The sequence below is a fragment of the Prinia subflava genome, chromosome 1, assembly GCF_021018805.1.
Source record: "Prinia subflava isolate CZ2003 ecotype Zambia chromosome 1, Cam_Psub_1.2, whole genome shotgun sequence".
Taxonomy (NCBI): domain Eukaryota; kingdom Metazoa; phylum Chordata; class Aves; order Passeriformes; family Cisticolidae; genus Prinia; species Prinia subflava.
The window spans coordinates 99,656,684-99,680,707 of NC_086247.1; the positions used below are offsets into that span (position 1 = coordinate 99,656,684).

The 24,024-nt window shown below is 37.7% G+C and overlaps 1 protein-coding gene across 2 annotated transcripts in view; it reads left to right on the forward strand.

The window, feature by feature from the left end:
- Nucleotides 1-24,024, forward strand: part of POU6F2 (POU class 6 homeobox 2) — a 323,217-nt gene that overhangs the window by 122,544 nt on the left and 176,649 nt on the right. For both annotated transcript variants that reach the window (XM_063405148.1, XM_063405140.1), the window contains 2 exons: nt 17,214-17,305; nt 18,238-18,466. In XM_063405148.1, coding sequence (XP_063261218.1) covers nt 17,214-17,305; nt 18,238-18,466 — 321 coding nt within the window. The remainder of the gene's footprint in view (nt 1-17,213; nt 17,306-18,237; nt 18,467-24,024) is intronic.

Consider the following 24,024-nt stretch of genomic DNA (forward strand, 5'->3'; position numbering starts at 1 on the left):
GGTTCTGCTTGCTGTTAGTGCAAGGCATGCTCTTCTCCATGTGAGAAGTCAGACAGCCCCTCTGCACAAATTGCTATGTGATTTGGAAGCAAGTAATAGTCCATGAGAAGAGGAGTTTTTGTGTAACACACTGTCAAGCTGTCCTACTTTGTGGAATGAATATATGAAAAAACAGAGGTGTTGGACAATGGTGTTCCAACTGTATTATATTGTGCCTGTCCAAAAGTTTGAAAACAAGATCTTTGATATGTTTTACTGCTGGACATTTTTCCAGTTCTTTCTACCAGGGCACAGTCTCACAGGCTTGAGTTTTGGGGTTGGGATTGTAGTAATGACTGGTCCAATATACTATAAGTCACTTTACGTGTTTGAACCATTCACAGGAGTAGATGCCCAAAGATGAATGGCTGAAGCAGCCATTAACACCTTCAGTTCAAGCTGAAATTGAGCTGTTTAAGCTCCCCTCACTCTACACTGACCCTGCTCTGCCCTCTGCACTGAACTCATATGGTGACCCAGATCAGGGAGCCCATCCTGCTGATAAGAATATTTTTCTTGTGTTCTCCTTACCAGCTGTTAACACTCACCCCATCTGAGGCATCGCACAGGTGCAATGAAAGGGATTCCAGCACATCATGATGTAATAGATGCATAAACATGTGCAGGAATACATGCTTTTCTATCTTCATGTTCTTTGCAGAGGACATGATGTTTAAGCACAAAAACATGCATGCAGAAGGGGTTTTGTTTAGCTTTATCCCTGTTCCTGTACATGTTGGCAGTATGACTGGTTATACTGAAATTAAATAGAAATGTGTACGCTTAGAAGTGATCACTAAATGATGTTGATTCATGCCTGCCTAATATAACCCATGCCAAGAAGACATCTATAAACTACCAGCAGAGCTGGAGGACAGTTAGATCTTCACAGGATTAATTTTTGTGAGTGATCCACTGGAACTCTCCTGTATTCAGCTAAACTGCATGAATGTCAGAGGGCAGAATCTGGCCAAGTGGATATAAATTTGGGAAGAAGTCTACTACCCCGGACTTGGCCTTCAAAAAAGAAAAAAATTAAAACCCCCCAAATATTTACTGAGAACTTTGATGAGAGAAAAACTAATTGCATATTTTTAGCCTATCCTGTAATACAGATTAATATAGTCAGGTAATAATTATGTACTATTTACAGATGAAACAGCTACATAAAGTTCTCCAAGAATTTAGACCATAGTTACTATATGACTGGAAAGTCTTTGCTGAGCACCATCATTGCTGCTGAAATGACTAACAGCTATAATCATATTTTGCTAATTTTATATTGTTCTAATAAACGTTAGTTTTTGTCATTTTTATTCATGGCTTATTGGGCAGAAAATAATTCAGACAAATTACTCTGAAGGTAGCCAGACCCACACAATCTTGAGTCTGCTGTGCAAATGGGCCCTTACAGCTTGACAGAGTGATGAACTTTGGAGTGAAAGCAGATGGTTGCCTGGTGACACAGGGGTTGGATGAAACAGTTGTGAGTTTGTATAAATGGTAGTGAATGCTGTAGAAGTTAATTTAGGGAAAAGGCCTTGCAAAGTAATTTTGTAGAAGCTTTTGAGCCTAAGGGATGGTAGTGATGCCTAAGCATTTTGCACTGTTGAAGTGCATTTAGTATGGTGACAAAGAGATATAAAAAATTCTCAGTATCACCTGGGAGAATTGCTACAGTCCTGCCAGATGAGGGTGTGGACTATGGAAAATCCTTGCCAGAAGTGTTGCTTTGGTGCATCCCCCTGTTCAGAATTCACTGTTCTTGTCTAATCTGTAGTGCATAGGAGCTTGATACAAAATTGGCTGTGGAGCTGGACCATTTGAAAGAGTCTTTGTTAGTTGGAAAGATAATGGTTGTCACTTCTGGTGTGTTCTCAGGTGTTTGCAGTAGCACATGGGAAGGAGAAGACTGTACAAGTCTGTCAGATAAATGAGTCCTTTTCAAAAATTCTGGATATGGGTTGTATTTGACTACTTCGTTTGGGATATGAGTTCACACCTCCTTTACTATCTCTGGGAAATTTTCCCTTAAGGTAATAGAGAAGAAAAAATTTTGTACTAATAATGCTATCAGCTGCTATTACCACATCATTAGTATTTCTTGTCATTTATTAAAAGAGAATGATAATTTCTTGATGTTCATTGGCATTACAGTAGTAATCCCCTGTATTTTTTGTGTTCCATTATCAGTCAAATCTATCAACTAAGTTCAGGAAAATGAATTGACCCAGAACCGGTAAATGTTCTAAAGGAGGTAGGAAAGGGGTATTAGTCTCCAGTTGGAGAGTCTGCAGACTCATGAAAAACAAGTTGTTATACTTAGCCTGAGATTGTATAAATGAATCCACCTCTGCTCCAGAAAAATCTGGGGATTCAGAAACCAAAAGCCTGTGGTACATGAGGACAGAGAGCTGATTGAGCATGCTCTGATATATGTCTTGGTATTGTCCTGACATTTTGCCACTTTCAAGTACACCTTGAGAATAACACCAAACTGGCACATATTAAAGAAACAGAGAGTTTTTGAATTCAGGTATTGGTTTGGAATCAAGTTGTCTGTTAAACTGTGAGGAAGAATTATGGTGGAAAACTCTATTTGGATCTTAGTGGAGAGCAATTCAGTGAGATCTGGCTTCCAAATACAAGCCTTCAGTTTCTGTCCTGTCCTGTCCACTCCCACTCCCACTCCCACTCCCACTCCCACTCCCACTCCCACTCCCTCATCATTACATTGCATATATAATCAATATATTCTTGTAAATTGTATAAAATTTAATTGGCAAAAGAATTTTTAAACAAAAGGCTTTTATTTTCAAATGCAGATTTTGTACATGTTGTTTTGTCCCAGGCTTTGTGCTCAATCCCGAAACACTGTAAACCCATAAACCCCAGGATTTGTGGTGGCTGTTACTGGACACAATGTGTTACAAATGAAATTTTTAGTCAATAGAGAATTATTAGCAAAATCAAGATTTTCAGCGTTGGGGCAGAGAGCTGTCTCTGAATTTTTTTCAGCATAACTTTCAGCCTTGCTCAGAGGCAATAAAATGAGATGACACTGGGAAGAAATGTACCTCACCAGAGCTTGTAGTTATTGTTGTTTTGAATTCTTATGCAGTTGCTCCTGCAACTGGAGCAGGATTGATCCATTCCTCGGCAATGATCATTATATATCATTTCATACAGTAAATGCAATGGTTTTCTTTTAAGTTGTCCATTCTGATGGATGTTATTATGCTGAATCTTATTGCATTATATTCTAGTTCTGAAATATTTAGGTATTTATGTCATTGGTTAATAGAAGACTAGAGTGTGAATATGATATTGGGTTTGAAAATATTTGGCTTTGCAGGGTAGGAACGTACTCATGGAAGATGAGCTGTTCTGATGGGGAAATTCTACTTGCTGTTCCAGCTTGAGAGGGTGAATTGTATAAGGCCTTCAGCCCACAGGATGCCCTGTTGTGTTTTAACCCCTTGTGTTATTAGCAGGATGTGTCACTGTCCATTCTGACTTCCTCCATCATTCCCATTTTAATGCAAAATATTTTTTTATTCTAAACACAAAGTAATGATCAGAAAAAAATAGTGTTTAAAACTGCCTCATATTCTGCATTTGAGATTTTTTATTTCCTAAGAGCCACCCTGACTTTAAAACCATAAGCAATTAACCCATATATTTTTAATATTCTTGAAGCTGCTGTTTCAAAGGTTTTGCCCATGGATCCTCCCAAAGAGGAGGAAAACAGCACAGAAAAATAGGCAACAGGAAAGAGAAACCAACCCTTTAGAACTCTCTACTTCAAAAGGAAATTAATGAAAGTTAAAACAACACCCCCTTTACCTAGATATAAGACATAAATGTCAGTATTCTTTGCAGTGACTAAACCACTTATTTTTTTCTACTTCCTGAGTTGTGTCTCCCATAGTGGGTCAGTCTGAATTTCTGATATGAAATTGTTTCAATGCCTGGAGTTTAGGAAGAGGGACACACTCCTCATGCTGCCCCATGTTGTAGGCTGCCATTGCTGAGCCTTCGGCCTCTGCTCCTGCAGGTACAGTGTATAGCATGCTCAAACAAGTCAGCAGTGACCCTGCCTTACTTGATGGTGGCTTAACATTTTGGGGAGCTACCCCTAGAAAGTCTGATGCAGAAACATCAATGCCTACTAAAACCATCAGGCACTGCTTGACATGCTGCTAGATTAACTCACATTCACCAGGTTGTTCTCCATCTGACTCCTAAGTCTGCTGTTTGTGGCTTAGGAGCACTGATGTTTGTGCTGCTTGATCCCTTGCCTGGCACTCTGTAGCTGCACAGCAGCAGGGCAGCGCTCTCCTGCTGAGCCCACCGGTACTTCAGAACAGCTGAACTGCCAGAGCTGATGCTAAGGTGTCCCAGCATGGAAGTATAGGTAAGGACTGTTCCTTGAGACCCCAGCTGCAGTGCAGGCTCCCCTGAGAATGCACAGTATTCCTGCTTGCAGACAACTGGGATAACCTCCAGCCCCAGCATATGACACAACACAACAATTATGCCATTCTGAAAGGTCAGGACATATACACTGTCATATAACCCAGTGCTTAAGATCTCAAACTTCATAAAAGTCAGAATACTTTAGGGAAACCTTAGTTAATACAAAACAGTAGGCCAGAATCTTACTGCCACAATTTGTCTCAGTTGCTATATGACATCAAATGAAAGTTATGGAGAAGAAAGGAGCTGCCATAAAATAAATTTTCATGCTGTTTACAATAGATATAAGTATCTACTTGCAGCTGTGCAGCTGCCAAGCCAGGTTTTTCAATACCAAACAAAATTGTGTAAACTAAAAGAAAATATTTAAATTCTCATGAAGCCTTGAGAAACCTTGCAAAGTCTTGCATCCTCTCTAACACCTGAGGAGTACCACACTCCTATCCACAGGGGTGTCTTACCCAGGAGCATAAAGAAGTGTCATGAGCGCTTCATGCTCAAGTTTATTTCAGTAGACTGCTCATAAGTGTAGGTAAACAAAGAGTAAAAATGTATTGCTACTCTCTGCTGTTTTGGGCAAGCCCTGTCTGTGGTCATTTTTCAAAAAGAAAGGATTCAGAGGATGCTGTTGTAAAACATGCACCTCCTGTGTTTCTCTGCAGGTAATCTATAGTCTGCTGGAGCCGTGCAGAAGGGGTTTGGGTTTGTCCTGCATCCAATGCTACACAGAAATATCATCCAGAAGCCAAATGAAGAGTTAGGATATATTTCAGCAGTGAACCAAGAGAGCAGCATCAGACGAGGAAAATTTTTGTTGATAACAGATCATGTGCTCAGCTAGCTAAGGAGAATGAAAGAAAAAGATATTGTATCTATAAGTCTAAGTAAGCCTGTGGGTGTGCATTAAGGACTTAACTCAATTTGAAAAATGCTGCCCAAATTTGTTTCTACTGTGCATAAAGTGTTTCTAAGCCTCAGATGAGCCATTATATTTATTCAGCATGACATCTGTTAAAATATTTTTGAATAAGAAGCCTGTATGGAGCATACATAATAAGATAGCTTTTGTGAGCATGTTTGTATTCCTGATAGATGAGAATGGCCCATTTGGAGCCCTCCCAGTTTTACACTGCTTAGGAGGTGTGCTAGATCCCAGATGAAAACCCACAAGAAAATGTAATTAGTGGAACAAAATTTAGTGCATTTGCCCTACAGCTACTTTTTACATTGCAGCAGTTTTGCTGTTAATTTTTCTTCTTTGAAGTACTAAAACCAAGGGATTTTTGAGTTGGGGACCTAATCACATTACAAAATCAAGTCTTGTTTCCCAGTCCTTCCATTTAATATTTTCTTTAAAGAATATTTTTAAAAAGACCTGATCTACTTTTCATTAAGAAAATAAAACAACCAGATTCTTAAACCTTGACCTTGACTTGTAATCTGACAGAACCCAGCTAATAGAAACACTGACTGAAATAGAATGGACAACTTTCTTGAGCCAAGATTTGTAGAATTGTACTTCTGGTTCACCAAGTTTCAGGCAGAAGGAAATTTTACGGCCAAGTTATAAATATTTGAAAAATGTGAAACATAATGGAAATGCTGATACAACCTTAACCACACAGGCATAAGCAGCTCAGTGTTAAAATCTGGCAGTTCTGTTTTGAAAATGTTATATGATAATGTAATCCAGGCCTGGAGAACTTTTAGCTAAATGTATCAATATGAACCTAATTGACTTAGACATTAATATAATCATTCACATTAAAAATCTATAGAACTCTGATGTGTAGATCAAGACAATTTCTTCCTCCCTGATTTATACCAGTGAGATATATGTTACAGTACACAATAAATAGAAAGAGTATCAAGTCACTAAAGTGGTGTTTCTTCAGTCTCCTGATCACTATTTACTGAACAGTATCACAAGATTTATATATCCTTCAGAATGTTAATATGTAACCAGAACAAACACAGAACATAGGAAAGGTGGAGAAAGTTAGATATATAAGCAAGAAAAAGCGAGTCATTGATTTTATTGACTGGTTTATTAACTTCTGACATTGCAATAAAGCCTAATTTATTTGTATACAGAAGACTCAATTACATAGATACATATTATTTAAACAACTTGGTTGTTTACAGGAGAATTACAGTTTCATAAGAATTGTAGACTCGCATTTCTCAGGCTGTAGTTTATCCATTGTTGCCACTTAGGGAGTTGTGGTATCCACGAATGCCCTTTGGAGGAAAGTCATTAGAATAATGTTAAGTAAAATCCCTGCTGTTGTAACAATATATGTCCAAGGCACACAGTGACACATACAAGCTGAGTTCTTCACAGTGACTGAAATACAAATTATTGCATCCTGCTTTCTATGACTGGAGGAAGCAGCATGCTGGAAACACTCCAATTGACATGCTCCCTTGGCCCAGGGTTTCTTTATGCTCCTACAGCCCAACAACACTCTGCCTGTGAGATGAAAAGAGCTGGTGAAGGTCCCACAGGAAATGGTTGGGCATGAGCCTAAGTCTTGCTTTTGCCAGATTAACACCTGAATATTTTTTTTCCTTTATGGCAGCTATAAGGAACAGACAGTGGACGTGTTGACTATTTCAAACCAGCCCTGGCTATCTTTTGCATATCCTCAAAGCTTGGCACACTAAAAGATATTAGGAAGGCAACAGCAATTCAATTCATAAAGCACGTCAGGTGTGCTAAACCATCTTTTGGCTACTGAGGGTTCTGACTTGTAGGAAAGGTGGGCTCCAGCTTCTCTGTGCTCCATTTGTAGCCAGACACAAACCAGCTTCTCTGGGCAGAGAAGCAAAACATTGGGAGTATGGGGGTTGGGAGTATGGACAAACATTGGGGGGTTGGGAGTATGGACAAAGAAGTTCAAATGTTTGTCTATATCCACCTTTAAATGTTATCGTTATATTTTGTAAATATAGCTAGGTTCTTCTAAAGGGCTGGATGGATCTAAGCTAGATGCCAGAGCTCTTACAGAATAGTTACAGAATCTTTTCTTTAAAAGAATTTTTAGAAGGAATCAGTGATTACCTTTTGCCCAACTCCAAATTATGTTTAGTAGGCATATACACATAGTCTGAGCTCTGACATAATCCTCAAAGTAAGTAATATGACAAATGGAAGCTGATGCTGGTTTTGTGTTGTGGTGTAATGGAGTTAGAATAATGACAGGAGAATAATATAATAGAATTCCGCAAAGCCCTCACTTGACTTTAAGTGGAAGTAAAATCATGGAAATTAGGAGGACAATAAAATAATGCTTTGTAAAAAGGATAAAGAAATAGTGTTATCCAAGGCTATTAGTGACATAACACACTACAAATGCACTTAAATTAATAGCATCTTTTACCAGTAGTTATTTTTCAGTTACTGAAATGCTGAAAAAAATAATGGAACAATAACATAAAAATGAAATTGATGTGGGAAACTGATTTGTTTAAATTATGTATCTATATATAGAGAGGCATACGTATATATTGGAATACAAACATTCACATGGATCAGAAATATTTTATTCTATAAAATTTAATCCTGTTAGGATGTGTTGCAGTGCCCTGTTTGAAGCCTGCCACTTGCTATTTTGGCAAAGCTAAGTTGTATGGCTTCTGCTTGCCTTTTTGCTTCTCTCACGACATGGTGTTACAGAGAGGTCTCGCCGTGACAAGATTTCTAACCAAGAGATCTTTCATGAAATGCAGCTGTGCTGGAATGTATGCATCTTACATGTAAAGCTTTTTTAACCTGTTCTGCGTTCTTAAACCCTTCCCAGGAAACTAATCCAACACATTTATAATCCCGTGAGAGTTTGATTCACATAAAGGCAAGATAAACATGTTACAGGAACAGTGTCCAAATGTTTGTCAACCACTTGGTTATTTCTGTGGAGATCTATTTGGGATACACTCAGTGTAGAAAAGACTATTTTAGTGGCTGCTGCAGAGTGGCTTATTATCATCGAATGGCAAATAGCTCCTCAAAACCAGACACTATGATCATGTTGGCTACTAGTCTTTTTGCTACTTTTTGTATTTTTAGCTTTTGATCTATGGAGGAAGGGAGGATTGAAGGGGCAGGGAGGGGTGCAGACCAGAGGTCTTGGTGTGTGGTTTAAACTTGGTTTAGTGATGGTAAGGCTTGACATACTTTGCAAGACCTGGTTGTAAGACAGAATGCTCTTTAAAAATAGAAATATAAAGTGGCAAAAGCTCCTGGCAAAATTGTAGATAGCCACTACAACCAATTTCAGACAATAATAAAGAGAAGGAAGTTAATTCAGTTTAGGATTTATGGGATTTAAAGGCATGTATACCATAAGTGCAGCTTCCAGCAAACACTTTGATTTGAAATAATGTCTCACCCTGCTGAGCCACATCATGAGAACTTACTACAGATATCAAATGGCACCAGTTGCTTTTGAAAGGCCATTGTACTTTTGCAGCTGGGAATTCTGAAGATACATGTGCAGCTTAATAGATTTATAATGAAGATTTACCAGTTCTGTGATGTAGTTGGATTTAGGAGTGTGATCTCCTACACAGACAGTTGCAGCCACCGTTAAGGTTTCCTCCTGGATCTCAACTGGACTCATACACTGTCGCACTCCATGGGACAGCTCTTTCAAGAGTCTCAATAAAGTCTGAACAGCTGAACAACCTGTAATGAGACAATTGATGGAGCTGCCCCACAGAGCCGTGTAAAGACCACAGCAGAGAGTGTAAAATTGTTAAAGACATCGCAGGGATAAAACCAGTGAAGTCAGTAGCAGCAGTGATAAACCACTGTTGCTTTACCAAACTTGCTGGCAGATTGCTCCAGTAGGAGTTATCATATATTATGGGGTGCACTCTGCTGAACACTGACTCTGCTGTGAAGTGCTTTTACTAGATTTAATTGAATACTTCCTTCCTTAACTGGGTGTTCGTCTCTCACCAAACTAGGTGATTTGAATTTTTAAACAGGCTCTCATAGGACTGGTAGAATACTAGGTTCATCTGCTTCTCACCTTACAGCTTTTTCTTTCCAGTCCTTGTCAAAGTAGTGTGCTGAATTTCTGTCACTGGCCACCTACCTGTGCCCTCTCTGTTGAAATTAGTCTATCAGTGTAACTTGTCAATACCAAAATATGTCGGACATACTACACATTCCTTCCACTCAGAACCCTGAATTACTGTGCACCAGAGATCATCCACATGCATTGCCTGCCTTTCAGTACACTGTAGTGCCAGCAGCCAAACACATATTAGGTAACCGTGCAGGGTTCCCCAGGCAAACAGCAATATATATCATTATGAGATATATTCATAGTCCGGCTTATTTGGGGGAAGGGTACCGAAGTCAGGTGGGGAGGGTGAGTGTTGGCAAGTCGGGCTTTTGATGGAAAGCTTGTCCTCTTCCCTATTAGGAACAAAACCAATATACATAGGTAAGCACTGTAAAAAATCCTAATAAATCTAAGATAGCTATAAAGATGGCAAACTGTAACAGTCGTTCCAAAATAGATGTTTTTTAATGTGCTCACTCTGGCATTAGTAAACTTCAGGGATGGAAAGAAAGGAAAATTTAAGGTAGAGGAGCCTCCTACCCTTCTTAGCTAGGGATCAGCTCACCAACATGAAATAATAATGCATTCAACTGTCCATCTGCTGGAAGTAACCTTTATCATCATTGCATTCACCAGCACTGTCAGCAAATAGTGAGTATGAAATGTTGTATGAATTCAGAGAAGACTGATAGGGTCTTTGTGGCCTTAATATTTGTACTAATGCATACAGTATACAAAGAACTAGAACTCTCGATATGAAGGGTCCGACTCATAAAAAATGAATGTACCACTAACAAGGGATTTTTATGCACTGTACTTAGTGGGTGAAGAAAAGTAGAATGAGTCTGTTTTGAATAAAGAACATACTTTTGCAATTATATCCCTTCACATTTTCTGCAGTAGCAACACTTCTTTTCTCACATGATGTATTTGAAGTAGAAGAATATTCATACAGGGACCAATAAGAAAAAACCTCACTTACAGAAAAGAGAAAAAGGAAAAGATGAGACAATGAAAGAGGAGCAAAAATAAAGATGGGAAAAAAGAAAATTTAAGGCCCTTGGGAGAACTGAGATTTTGAGTTATTTGTGATTTTGTGTCTTGGTGTGGTAGATTTTTATTAGGTGCTAATTATAACTTGTGGTTGCCCAGAAGAAGTCCTCTGTAACATGAATCACTTTAATAGTCTGATTTTCATTATAAAGAGTCATGGAGTTTTAATGTTATCAGTCCTAATCCAGAAGGATGCAGGTGCATAAATACAAACCAAGCTCTGTGCATATGGGTAATGAGGACAGTGATTTCAGCTACTGCGTGAGCCTTTTGGGAGAAGATCCTTTAGGAAATATCCCCAGGGACCAGGCAAAGACAGCATTCTATACTCTGCTGGCAGAATGACTTTGAGCTCTTCAGATGATTTTAGTAGCTTTGCAGTAGCAACTGCGAGGCAATTTCAGATAAGCATAAAACTGTGGTGTTTTACTTACTTAGGTACTGAACGATACACTCAGTAAAGCAAATCTGCTCTATTCATACTGCTGTCTAATTCAATGAATTGTCAATGCAGGATTTTTAGCTCTTCTGTATAGGACATTGCATTGACATATATGTCAATATGGTAAATCAATATACCATTTCCTTATCACACTACAAACATTTTCAAAGGTAAACCAGAAGGGTTTTGCACGTAGGTAGGAGAAAATGAGGAATGAGACCTATCTAAGTTGACACAATCTAACATTGTAGAAGATATGCACAGCATTTGTATGTTGGGCTGAAATGATTGAACAGTAAAATCATAACATCAACATTGCAGTTTTATTAGGTTTCAGAGTGAACAGTTGCTAGTAGTAATTTTGCACACATCCAGAATTCTACACACATGTCTGTGTGTCTTTGTGAGGGTGAAATTACTGCCTAAAAATAAAAACTTAAAATCTGAAGTACAGGTTAGGAGAAAGGGGTGAATTGCTCAATCATCTGTGTGATAGCCTGATACCTAGGGAAATTTTATACAGTCCAAAGGAGTGAATTGTGTGCCACATCTTGGGCACGGTCTGGAAGGAGACAACTGTCTAACAAACTAAATATGAAAAGTCTAAGCTTAAATTTATACCTTTCAATGGGACAATCATGATTCTAATATAATTTATGAGATTGATTTTCTTTACTGAGGTAAAAGGAATATCTCCTCTGATAACCATGGGACAACACCAATGTAAAATGGAATCAGCATAAAATCTCAATTTTGTCTCCTGCAAGTATTGTAAAATTTAGGTGTGTTCATGAAATTTTGTGTAACAATCTGATTACTAAGGTTTTACAATGTAGTAATTTGTGCATACTTCATCCTGACGTGTCCAAACACTGAAGCAACAGGAAAATGAAAATAGTGAAATTAGGAGCCAAAATGTGGTGATTTGTGGCAGAATGAAGATTATTTGGAGAGAATTTGGAGGAATGCTTTTTCATTATCAGTTGAGTCTTTTTCTTTCAGCTATTAAATTTGACTCGGCAAGATTGCTCTTGGTATAATTGCTGAGAGTTAAGGTTTCATTTAGTGAAGAGCTGAATTACTTTAATCAGAGATGATGGACTTTCACACACCATACCTGACAATTTGATTATTATTAATTAGTCTATTTAATTTCCTTTAAAAGTTTTTTTCCTCTTGATTATAATCTAAACGCAGCTATATTTTGCTTGGATTGTTTAGTTTATTAGTTTTAAAAATGTAAGACTTTTTTCTCACAGGTAGTATTTTTAATGATTTAATTCTCAGAGCTGTATCTTTAATGTGATATGTCTCAGAGAGTAAGAAAAAAGTCTGATTTTGATTTCTTATTGTTATGATTCCTGAGAGATAAATACAAGTAATTTAATGTCGCATTGTAGAAGTAGCTAAAGATTTAATATGAACTGTTGCTTAAAATGTGTTCTTTTATTAATGTTAATGCATTTGAAATATTTTCTTAAATCTCAGAAGGATTTATATTTTTTTTGATGACTGAAAATCTAGTATTATTGCGTTTGATCCAGCTTATTTTTCAAAGCATTGAGTGCTAAGGAGAAGTGGTCCAGCGTCTCCCTGGTTTTGATAAAAATATGAGACATACTGAATTAATGCTGGAAGACCATGAGGAAGTTATCAATATCCAGGTTATCTGCTGAGATTAGTCCTATGCTTTGGTATGAGCATTGGCTTTGAGTGAGCTTTGGCGCAGAGTTTGAGAAGAGATGCCGGCATGCATCATGCCTTTGAGCAGGCACAAGCACAGATGCACAGAAAGGTAGAGCTGGATGTACAAGTTTAATGCACTCTACCCTGTGATGCTGTTCTTCACCATTTTCCAGTCAGCTGCAGGTTCCTTGTGAGCACTGGAGACCAGATGAGAGCCAAGGAGTCGCAGAGAAGTTGTGTGTTTTGACCCGTGCTTTCCTGAACAGTGGATCTAGAGCTGAGGAGATCAGCTGAATTGTGCTTATTTGAGAATCCATATTGGAGTCTCTTCTCCCCACTTAGTTCTAAAGTGGGGGATTGGAGCATTCTTGTGTTCACGAGGCACTGGGAGACACTAAAAACTGAGTTACCTCTTGTGTAGCTAAAAATGTGTAAGAAACAAAATGGAAGAAAGCTGTGGAAAGTCTTTTATAACCAGTACATTTGTAGCTGTAATTTTGTATGAAGCTTGGTAGCCTTGAGATGTGGAATTTCTTTTTTTCTTCTGATGTTTCCCTTGTTTTCTCTTTTCTAAACCAGATATTGTACACCATGGCTTTTAATTAGGTTTGTGGAATTTTTGTTTTGTTTTGTTTTGATAAGGAGAGAAGAAGGTTGCCTTTGTTTTACTTCGCTTTATTTTAAATAATATTTTATTTTAAGAAGGCTATTTTACAGTGTTTGCAGTGCACTTCAATTTTTTATTGTGTCATGCCCTTTCAGTACCTTGGTGGGATGAGAGGTGAATGTATGTATTATATAATTTATAATTAATTTATGATGAATCACATATGATGAATACTGCTTATTAAATATTAAAGCCTTGTCTACAGTTGTAGCAGTACTATGGCAGTGGCACTCCTGTCTGTTCACATGGTACTATTGTGCAAATCCATTGACTTAGGCTGTGTTGTCAGCACTCAGTTAGTTATAAGAACCCTGCCTGGGCAAACAGTGTTAAGGAGAATTGGCTCTCTTTTCAGCATAGTGGCCCTGCTACTGCCTTCCCCTTGCCCCTTGTGCACCAGCAGTCGGGGTTGTAATGAGAGTAGAATCTCTGCAAAACACAGTTGCAAACAGAGAATGTGCTGCTTTGTAGCTCCCCAACTCCACAGGGATTGTTACAAATCCTGGTTCCTTGCTGACAGATCCCTCACTGATGGAGGCTGAGAGATTTGGAGAATAAACTAACAGCAGGTAACAGGAGGCCTGGATCTGAACAAGTGGAAAATCTAGGCTAGATTTTCACAGTCCGTTTTTATTGGTGAGGGCTAGAATTCGGACAAGGGAATAATTTACCTGCAGAGGTCGTTCCAGTATCTGGAACTAATCAGTACCCAAACAAACTCAGTAAAACAGCAGCAAGAAACAGTGGAGGGGATTGTGTGCTATCAGTTTAGGGCAGTTGGTCTTAATGAAGGCATTTTTCCAAATTCGTGGCAATGAATCTCTGAAGCAGCAATAGCAGAGAAATCAGAAATAGACAGAGCTCCCTGATTCCTCTGAAATCAGGGGAATCGCCCCAGTCAGCAATATATTATTATAAGGCAGAAAATAAAAAGTAGCCTTCTAGCAATGTTTTGGTGCTCTGCCTTGCCTTCTTCAGAGTGTTGTCAGTGAATGCAGCATACAGCAAGGAAAAGATGCTGTCACTGTGTGATGCAATAGACCTTAACCCTGAAATTCTTGCTTGACTGTATTTAGTGCCAGCCCAGCAGGCAGATTTTCTTGTACATTTTCTTGACTCTTGAGTGTCTGTTATAGCAGATTAGAAGGGGCAGGAGAGATCTGAGAATTTCAGCCAGAGAGTACAGGATTGATAATTTCATATAGGATGCCATGTAAGACCACATGAAAATGTGTGCTGTTTTCCTGAGAGGACTGCATCCTATGGGAACTAAATTAGAAGCAGCCAGCAGAGCATTTGAGCACTGAAAAAAAAAAAACCAAAACCAAAACTGAAATAAAAATTTACTGAAGTTAAAAAAGAAAAGAATCATCTGTTGTGACTATCTGTGTGACAGGAATGTAATCCTAAGTGATTCCAATTAGTACAATGAAAAAGGAAAGCAGTGTACTTAATTTTGGCTTGATGGTCTGGTATAACCAACTTGTGTTACATAAAGATTGTGTGATCAAATATTGAAAAATCCTTATGGTACAGATAATGGAAATCAGTGGTTCTTTGGATGGGCACCATGGAAAAAAGGATAGTAAGACAGGCATATTATCTCAGAACTTCTTACATATTTTCTGAGATCTCAACATATAAAAATTGCAATAAAATCTAATTCTAATGACTTTAGTTTTGTTCTTTTCCCAAAGATTTCATAGAATGATTTAATGATATGACAGATTATCAAGAGCCTGTTTTAATATTTGTTAAATCACACACAATAACAAAATTCACAGCCCTTAAAGTGAAATAAACAAAATTGATTTATAAGATTTGATCTTAATGAGGAGTGATATCTTCATTGGTATTGAGCCTTTGATCTAATATCACTTTATACATACAGCTCTGAAGATTAAAAAAAAAGACCATAACAGTATGCAAAAATTACCAAAGGAAAAATTATGTTTAGTAACATAGTGCTTTATTTTGTATAGGAGGAAATCATACTGGGAAAACTCTGTCTTTGGTCTTAGACATGGCATCAGCACTATGATTGCTATGCATTTGAAAGAAAGAGTTTTCACTGAATCTTGTGTATCTAGTTACATTTTTCTCTTTTCATTTGACTTGAATGAGTAAATTGCAGATAAAAAATGTAGTGACTGCATCTCTTTTTGCATGTTACTAGGCAATTGTTGGAATCTTCACTGATTACAGTAGGTCAGCTTAGTCTCATTATTAAATGACAATGGTCATTAAAATGGCAAACATATTTCTGTAGAATCCACTTCATAAAATGTCAGCAAGTTTGTATATTTTTATTAGTTCCAAATCAGATATTTCGATAGACCATTTGTAAGTATTCCCAGAGCAATGTCCATTTCTGACTGTTTGAGACTGCACAAAGATATTACAAATTAATCAGATTTTCAGATTTCTGTGTAATAACTCTGCACATTTATTGTTTAATCTAATTCTAAAATGCTGTTATGATTGACAACTTGCTGTAGTGATGGAAGTCAATTGAATAATATGTAACAGTCAATTTTATTTGAACCTTAATGTGGTGAAGGTGGTTTTTTTCCCACATTTCTATTATTTATAAGTTGTTCCCCTTGGAGAATATATAAAAGAATTTGTTTTAAATGAGCTGATAATACCCTCTTTAAAATTTATGACAGAATCATATCCTTTTTCCTTACAACACAAGGGTGTGCCAAGAAACTGTTTCTTAATTATCTTGCTATTCACAGGAAAAACATTAGAAAAGGGCCTCTTGTTAAGGTTTACTTAGAATGGAATTTCAACCACTCATCAGGAAAAAAATAACAAAACAGGAGATATCACACCAACCAGGACACCTGGTGCCATTGCCACAATTTTCTTTATAAGAGACCACAGTACTCTTGCAGCTTCATTTGATACTTGCTGTCTTTCTTACAACCTCAGAAAATCAATGTGGGCCGATCATGCCATCAACACTGAAAAACTGGGAATCAGTTGAGCCCTTCACTCAGAGGAAATGGAAGACTGGGATGTACTTTTGAAAACATTGTGGTACTTTCTTACAACTGATAGAATGTTTTTGTTTTTCTTCCTCCCTTTCAAATCTGTATTGCAGACTTCAGCAAAATCTAATAGGGCTGGACTATGTTCTATGCTTAGCAAGTCATTAGTGCCCAGCATATCGTTCGATTGTTGGATATTGATTATGTCAAGAAATGCTGGAAATCCTTGGTTTCACAGAATTTTGCTCATCTTCCACATGCAATTTAAAAAACAAGCTGTCATATGGAAGCATACCAGTTTTCAGTTTTCATAGTGCATTTTTATTGTGCATTATTGAGCCTTTACCAGTAACTGACAAAAGAAAATACTTTATTAAGATAGAAAGGAGATGTGACTTGATTGGTTTTCAGATAATTTTCGCTTTCAGAAATTGCAATGGCTGATGCTCACCTAAGTGTAAAAAAATGCAGTTCCCACACGCACAGAGTGCTCATATACTGTATGTAAATTGATGTATAATGCAACCCACATTAGCTGGGTTGATGATAGCTTCAATTTCACTGCTGTCAGATTTCTGTAACTCTTTGAATGAGTTGGCTGGTCTGAATGAACGTTAGCATAATTTATGCAGCTGGTAAGCTATTTGAGTGTTTGAGTTATTGATAAAGGACTTTAACATATCATTTTCAGCTTCATGTAATGTGACATCAGAGTAGAAGGTAATGTGGTAGTCCCCAGGCTTGATATTAAAGTCAATCTGTTCTCTGGATTTCAGAGGCCAGAGGAAACACAGTGCTGCCTGATACGAGCCCAGCAGACCAGCATCAACCCAGTCAGTCCCATCCTGCATTCCCTGTTGCGCCTCAGGTCAGTATCTTTCCTTTTAACTAATCAAGATGTGCAATTTGATGAAAAATAAATAATGGTGATTGATCATCTTTGATCTGTGTAATGTAGAAAATGTGATTCTCCTTGGCTGCATTCAGTGTTACAATAAAGGAACATATATTGTGTACATTTTAAAAGTCAAGTTTGGCAAGATCAGATTTTGTATGCTTTTCTAAAATAAAACCTAAGAAGTTTTACATATTAAGGAAGTTAAAATATTTTAATTTCTTATGTAAATTACTTCTGAAATTAATATAATAACTTAATATTAAAAAACTTGTGCAATTTTAATGCAGAATTATTGTCTCTGACCGTTATGTCTGTCACACAGAGCTCCTGTATTAGTAAAGATATTTCATTATCTTTTATGCCAGATATCTGTTTTCTTTAGAGCAGAGTGTAGACATAGTATAGCACTTCGTAAGATTTTAAAATATTTCCCATCTCACTTCACAATTTTATCCAAGTTCAGCTATACTCTAAGAAGATACTCAATATTCTTCCACTTCCCAGAAGAGACCTTGTCCATGAAGCTTCTAGTAGTTGTCACCGTGGTGTTTTCTGCTGTTAACAATCAGGAAACAAGCAAGAATTTTTGGCAAACATTGGCATTTAGCTACTTTAGACTAAGTTGAGTTAGGTCTTTTGCTAATAAATTAGCTTTTGTGTATATGTAATGAATTTTCCAGTCTAGATTCAGCTGGGATTGCTACTATGCTGTTTGACTGAGGCTTACAGTTTCAGACTTGTTTGTCAAACCTTTCTGTGTTGGTTAAAATGTACGCTTTGAGATACTGGAAGCAGTGCATGTCTGTAATGAAACACGAAAACATCTCAAGCCAGAAGGGTTGTAAGTGTGTAATACTGAGCTATACACAGTAAAATAGGTTTGTGTCTGTGGTTTCTTACAGCCGCTACTGACAGCCCAACAGTTAGCCTCAGCAGTAGCGGGGGTGATGCCAGGAGGCACTCCAGCCCTGAATCAGCCAATCCTTATTCCTTTCAACATGGCTGGGCAGCTGGGGGGCCAACAAGGACTCGTCCTAACTCTACCTACAGCAAATCTCACCAACATCCAAGGACTGGTAGCAGCAGCTGCAGCAGGAGGCATCATGACTTTGCCATTGCAAAATCTACAAGGTAAGTCATGTTAGTAATTTTTCTAACAGGTTCTTTCACCCGTTTTATGCCATCTCTTCCTTTTAAACTGAGTGATCTTTTTTCAAGTTAAATGTTGCTCTCCATGAATATTGAAAAGCAATACCTGAACTGTTTTTGAATGCCTGAGAGATACTTAAGGGCTAATTGCCTTTTTATAAAAACTTTATTGGAGGTTGGGTCTTACATTCTATGGATCAGGAACGGAAACCACTTGAATGAGTTGTTTTTCTGTCATGAGTGATCAATGTTCCCTACTCACAGATCGCTTTGAAATGTCAAACCATAGAATAATAGAATCATGGACTATTAAGGGATTTATTTATATTATTAATTATTATTTTATTAATAATATTAATATTAAAGGATATTAATGGATTTAAAATATCATCTAATCCCAACCCCACCTGCCATGGGCTGAGACACCTCCCCCTACACCAGGTTGCTCAATGTCTTATCTAGCCTGTCAAGGTTGAGGCAACCTCCCTGGAAACCTTTTCCACTGTCTTATCACCCCCACAGTGAAAAATTTCTTACAAATATCTAATCTAAATCTTCCCTCTTGCAATTTGTACCTATTATTGCTTGTCCTATCACTACAGTTCCTGATGAGGAATCCCTCTCCAGCTTTGCTGTAGAACCTCTTCAGATACTGGAAGTTTGCCGTAAGGTCTCCCTGTGATCTTCTCCAGAAAGCCCCCATTTTGTCAGCCTGTGTTCATAGGGGAGGTGCTTCAGTTCTCTTACAAACTTCATGGCCCTCTTCTGGACTTGCTCCAACAGTTCCATATCTTTCTTATGTTGGGGACACCAGAACTGTGCACAGTACTCCAAGGGGGATCATGTGAGCAGAGTAGAGGGGCAGAATCACCCTCTTTGACCCTCTGGCTACATTGCTTGTGATGCAGCCCAGGATCCAATTGGTTTTCTCGGCTGTGAGCACACACATCTGGCTCATGTGGAGTTTTTCATCACCTGTCACCCCCAGGTCTTTCTTAGCATGCCTGCTCTCCACTTCTTTGCCCAACCCATTGGTGTGTCTGGGGTTGCAGTGACCCAGGTGTAGGACCTTGTGCTTTGCTTTGTTGAACTTCATGAGATTTGCCACATCTCAAACCTGTCAAGGTCCCTCTGGGTGCCAATATCCCTTCCCTCCAAGCAAGCTGACCGCAACACACAACTTGTTTCACCACTGCTGATTAAAGCAGCTGTATGAATAGGCAACTAAAAATACAGTATTGCATGAAAATATTTTTTTTTTAATTTTACAATAGAATCAGTTTTCTCATCTGTCATCCATGCCCCAGATATGTTTTCGTTCTTGTTGTGGGAGGTCTGCTTTATCAATAAGGTTCTACCATGCTCTTTCAAGTTGTTGAGAGAGTTGCATACCAAAGTAACTAGGGAAAAGTTAATCTCTGTATGTATCCTCTCTATTGTCTGAGCTGTTCCGTGTCTGCAATGGTTCTACCCTGAGGGATCTGCTACATTTTCCCTGTTGTCTAAAATCAGACTGAAAGCTGTTCTATAAGATTCCTTTTCTTCCCTGTTCAGTCAACGTGTCTAACACTGTTAGGAACAGTACTCAATCCAAGTACATATGATATATAATACAAATGTATTTATTTATTATTTCTAACTATCCTGATGCTCCTCAGAATGCAGTTGCTGCTGAACAAAACAAAAAATTTAGCAAGATAAGTGTTAACCAATATCTTACTACATAATTGTACAGTTTCGATGGAAGAGGACAGTAAAGGAAATGATAGTCCAGTGTGAAAGTGATAAAGGTGTGAGCAGGAAGTGTAAAAAAAAAAAGCTTTAACTTTTTAGATTTATTTATTTATTTATTTATTTATTTATTGTTATTTCTTTCCAGTGTAAATGGTATGAAATATTTTCCTCCAAAAAAGGGTAATTTTTAAAAAAATTAATCTTCTGCTCTCTGCCCTAAATATCTTTTACTTGTCAAACTCTGGTGGCTGCTGATTACCAGATGCACTGTTTGAAGCACCAGATCCTATAGGCTGTCAAACAGAGAAAACAAAGAGACAGCTCTTGTGTTGAACAAACTCCCTTACAAAGTGCATGCATAGTACTCTCACCTGTTGGAGCAACTACTTGCCTTCACCTTGTGCATGTTTTAAAGTTTAATGTCAACAGACCTCTCTTATCATAGCTGTAAATGGTTTTCACTTTAATGTTTAAAATAATGTCTCTCTCATACCATTAAGCTGCACCAAAGAACCTGTCATTCATAAATGATAGATGAAAAGGACACACTAATGCACAAATTTTGCTTGTTTAAAATTTGAGAGTGCATGTAAAGAAGGAACGGGAGATTAAAAAAATAATGCAAGAACAGGAGTGGGTAAAAGCAGATATAACAAAGTGAAGAAGAAGTAGCTTTTTAGCGTAGGTGGATGATGAAATCTTAATGAAGAAACAGGCATTATAAAAATGTATCCTTCCACTCTGGAGTGCTCCAGGTTAGAGTTGCTGGGTATGTAGTATTATAAATAAACATAAGCTTGTCCAGTTCTTACGTCATTTATTCACCCTGTGTTGCAAAGCTGGAGGGTAGGGACTCAGCCAGGCAACCTTTGCTCTTTAGTTTAGCCATGGATGTCTAATTGCTAGCTAAAAGACTTAACTTTGCTGCCAAATAAATTTTGCAAGCAATGACCTTACGAGATGAAAAGGTTTCCTTTATAATCTTTACTGGTAGATAGGAACCTGGGATCAAATAGGGACTTGCTGGAGCAGCAGGTTCAGTTCCCTGTCTATGAAAACAGTCACACCTTCTATAATGTATCTGAAAGAAACAGTGAACATCTCATGAATTTATTTAGTTGTGTTGCTGTTTGTTGTCTTCTCTACCCTTCCTTCCTGATCTTCTAAGCAAGTGCTACTGCCTGCCCTGAGTTTTTGGAAGTGAAATTGATACACAAGGCAGCAAAGTAACCTGGTCATGATAGCTCCTACCATCCTGAATCACAGCTATAAATTGCCATTGCTTGCTCTGTAGCCCACTGTCCAATGCATGCATGAATGAAGGTAGGAATCAGGTGAGAGTATTGTGTGGTATCATCAATTGCATTGAACCTGACTGACTTCTGGTCCCTGGGGGGTTTTTTTGTGTTTGTTTGAAAATAATCATAGAATTTGCATTCTGGTTTGTAGATATTTTTACAGATATGCTCATAAAAGCCCATGCTTGAACACAGTTTGGTAATTCCTACTCTCTTGGTGAAATCAGACTGTAATCATCAGCTTCCATCTCTTAACCTCACTGTAGCATGATCAGCTTAGATAATAAAAGGACATGTTTTCCTGCTGTTTTGCAACCTGTCTTAATACTCCTGTTGTCACTTCTGCTGTCCCTGAATTTTCAGTAAGGTCAAGCATAGATGTCCACAGTTCCTGTGAGCTGGGTCTTCTCCTATATTTCTTCTCTTGTAAGTAAACTTCTAAAACTCTCTTGCAAACTACCTCAGCTGGGTAACTCAAAAGACACCCTGAAAACTTTTTGAATAATGTTTGAACTCAGAAAAGTTCTGGTCTGACAGAGTACTTGAATTCATACTGTATATTGATAAAGGGAGTAATTCCACTATCTTTTTTGTGCTCCACAAATATGTTTAAGTTATTTTCTTCTCAGGAACTTTCAGGTCTGGTTCAGGGTGATGAGACCGCAAAGTGCCTAGATAAGACAATGAAAATTGTTGTTTGAAAAAGAGAACTCAGGAATCAAAGAGGAGATACGTTAAGTACATAAAATGAGAAAATGAGTTTTTTTTAAAATGAGCAATTAATGTTTGCTCACACAGTATAACTTAGTGATATTGCCTATTTATCACTTGCCAGTTACCTCTAAAAAATATTTTTCCCCCGAATGTGTTTGTGTTAAATTGTTCAGTTGCTGTATGGTCCTGATCCACCACTAAGTTGACAGGAATTTCACTGCTGTAAGAGAAAAGAGATTTAGACCAAACCTCTTCCAAAATGTCTTTTCTTCATACATGATTATTTTCTATTCATTACACCCTGTCATTTGCCATATACACTGCTATACCATGTTTGTTCCCTGAGCAAATACATCAAAGGTATGCAAACAGAAGGAATGGAGGTGAATGTGTGAATTCTTGTTGTGAAACTTAGGAAAACATGTTTTCTCTGGCTTCAAGTAAGCAAATTTCATATGCACAACTAATGTGCAAATAATACAATTTACTGAGATGGAAGAGGGTGGCAGAATAAAGCTACCTACCTTAGTGAAAACAAAAATCCCTGAACATAACACCTGTGGAATTTTGACTTTCTACAGACAGTTCTTTGAAGAAAAATCTTTGAAGTAAAATCAGCAACAATAACTTTTTAGTGTAATCCACTAAAAAGGCTGCAGATAAAAGTTTTAAAACTATCCATGAAAGAAGTCCCAATTTCCCTCACCATTTCTTAGAAATACAGGTGGAACATAGCTATGTTTTCCTAAAATTTTGCAGGTGTAACAATAACAATGGTGAGACAGGTACCCTACAAGAGAGTGTGTTTCTTGTCTTCTGCTCTTAGTCCATTGCTTCTTGGCCTATCTTTATTGACTTAAAGCAGAAAGTATTCTAACAGCCTCCCTCTTAATAATCCAGACTGGTGGTTGTTAGTACTCATCTTCCTGCCTTCAGGAAACTTTTCTATGGGCTAAACAGTTTCAAGTTTTGCATCTCTTTTGCTAGATTTCTTTTGGTTTTGGGAGGACTGTGGGTTTTTTTTTAAAAAAAAAATGTAGTTATCCTTCTCAAGAGACTCTCCAAGAGACTAGTGGTTGCTTAATCTCAGAGTATTCACTAATGCCTGAGAGTTGATAGTCATGAAAAGACATTCTGTCTTTAAGCCCATCTGATTTTTATGTCTCAATGTAATATTTCTCTATAGCTGAATAAGAAACCTTTTGGTTGGGGGGCTGAGTTTGTTCTGACTTGTTTTCTTTATGTTATTTTAACCCTGTGAATTTCCTGTTGAAATACCTGAAAAATGGGAAGGCATTCCAGTCTGGGGAGTTGTTAACAGCTGTCTTCTCTTTTTAGTCTCTTTTTCCATGACAACCAAAGCAGTTTTAGAAAAAAAAAAGTTAACATATTTTACCTGTTTTTTTAGTATAGCACATGTGTTTGAAATTAGAAAATGACAGTGTGTTCTGTCAGCTCACTGTTGGACACTCACTCACCCTGAATAGCAGTCTACGAGTCTCTTTGCAAAGGGCAGGTCCAAATATATTTCATCACATAGCAATGGCACACCAGTGTTTTCAATATATGTGCCAACACAGAGAGAGAATGATACTGGAACCTTGAAAGAAATCAACAAGCTGGAGACTGTAACCTCATGGCACTGAAACTTAGTGTATTTTATTTCCACTACCCATTGTACTGCTCCTTAAGTGGATGTCAATAATTTATTTACAAGTCAACCTTTCTCAGTCTTGAGTCATGAAAGAAATGAGAACAAACTATCTCTCTAAATCAGTAGTGAAAGGCTTCAGT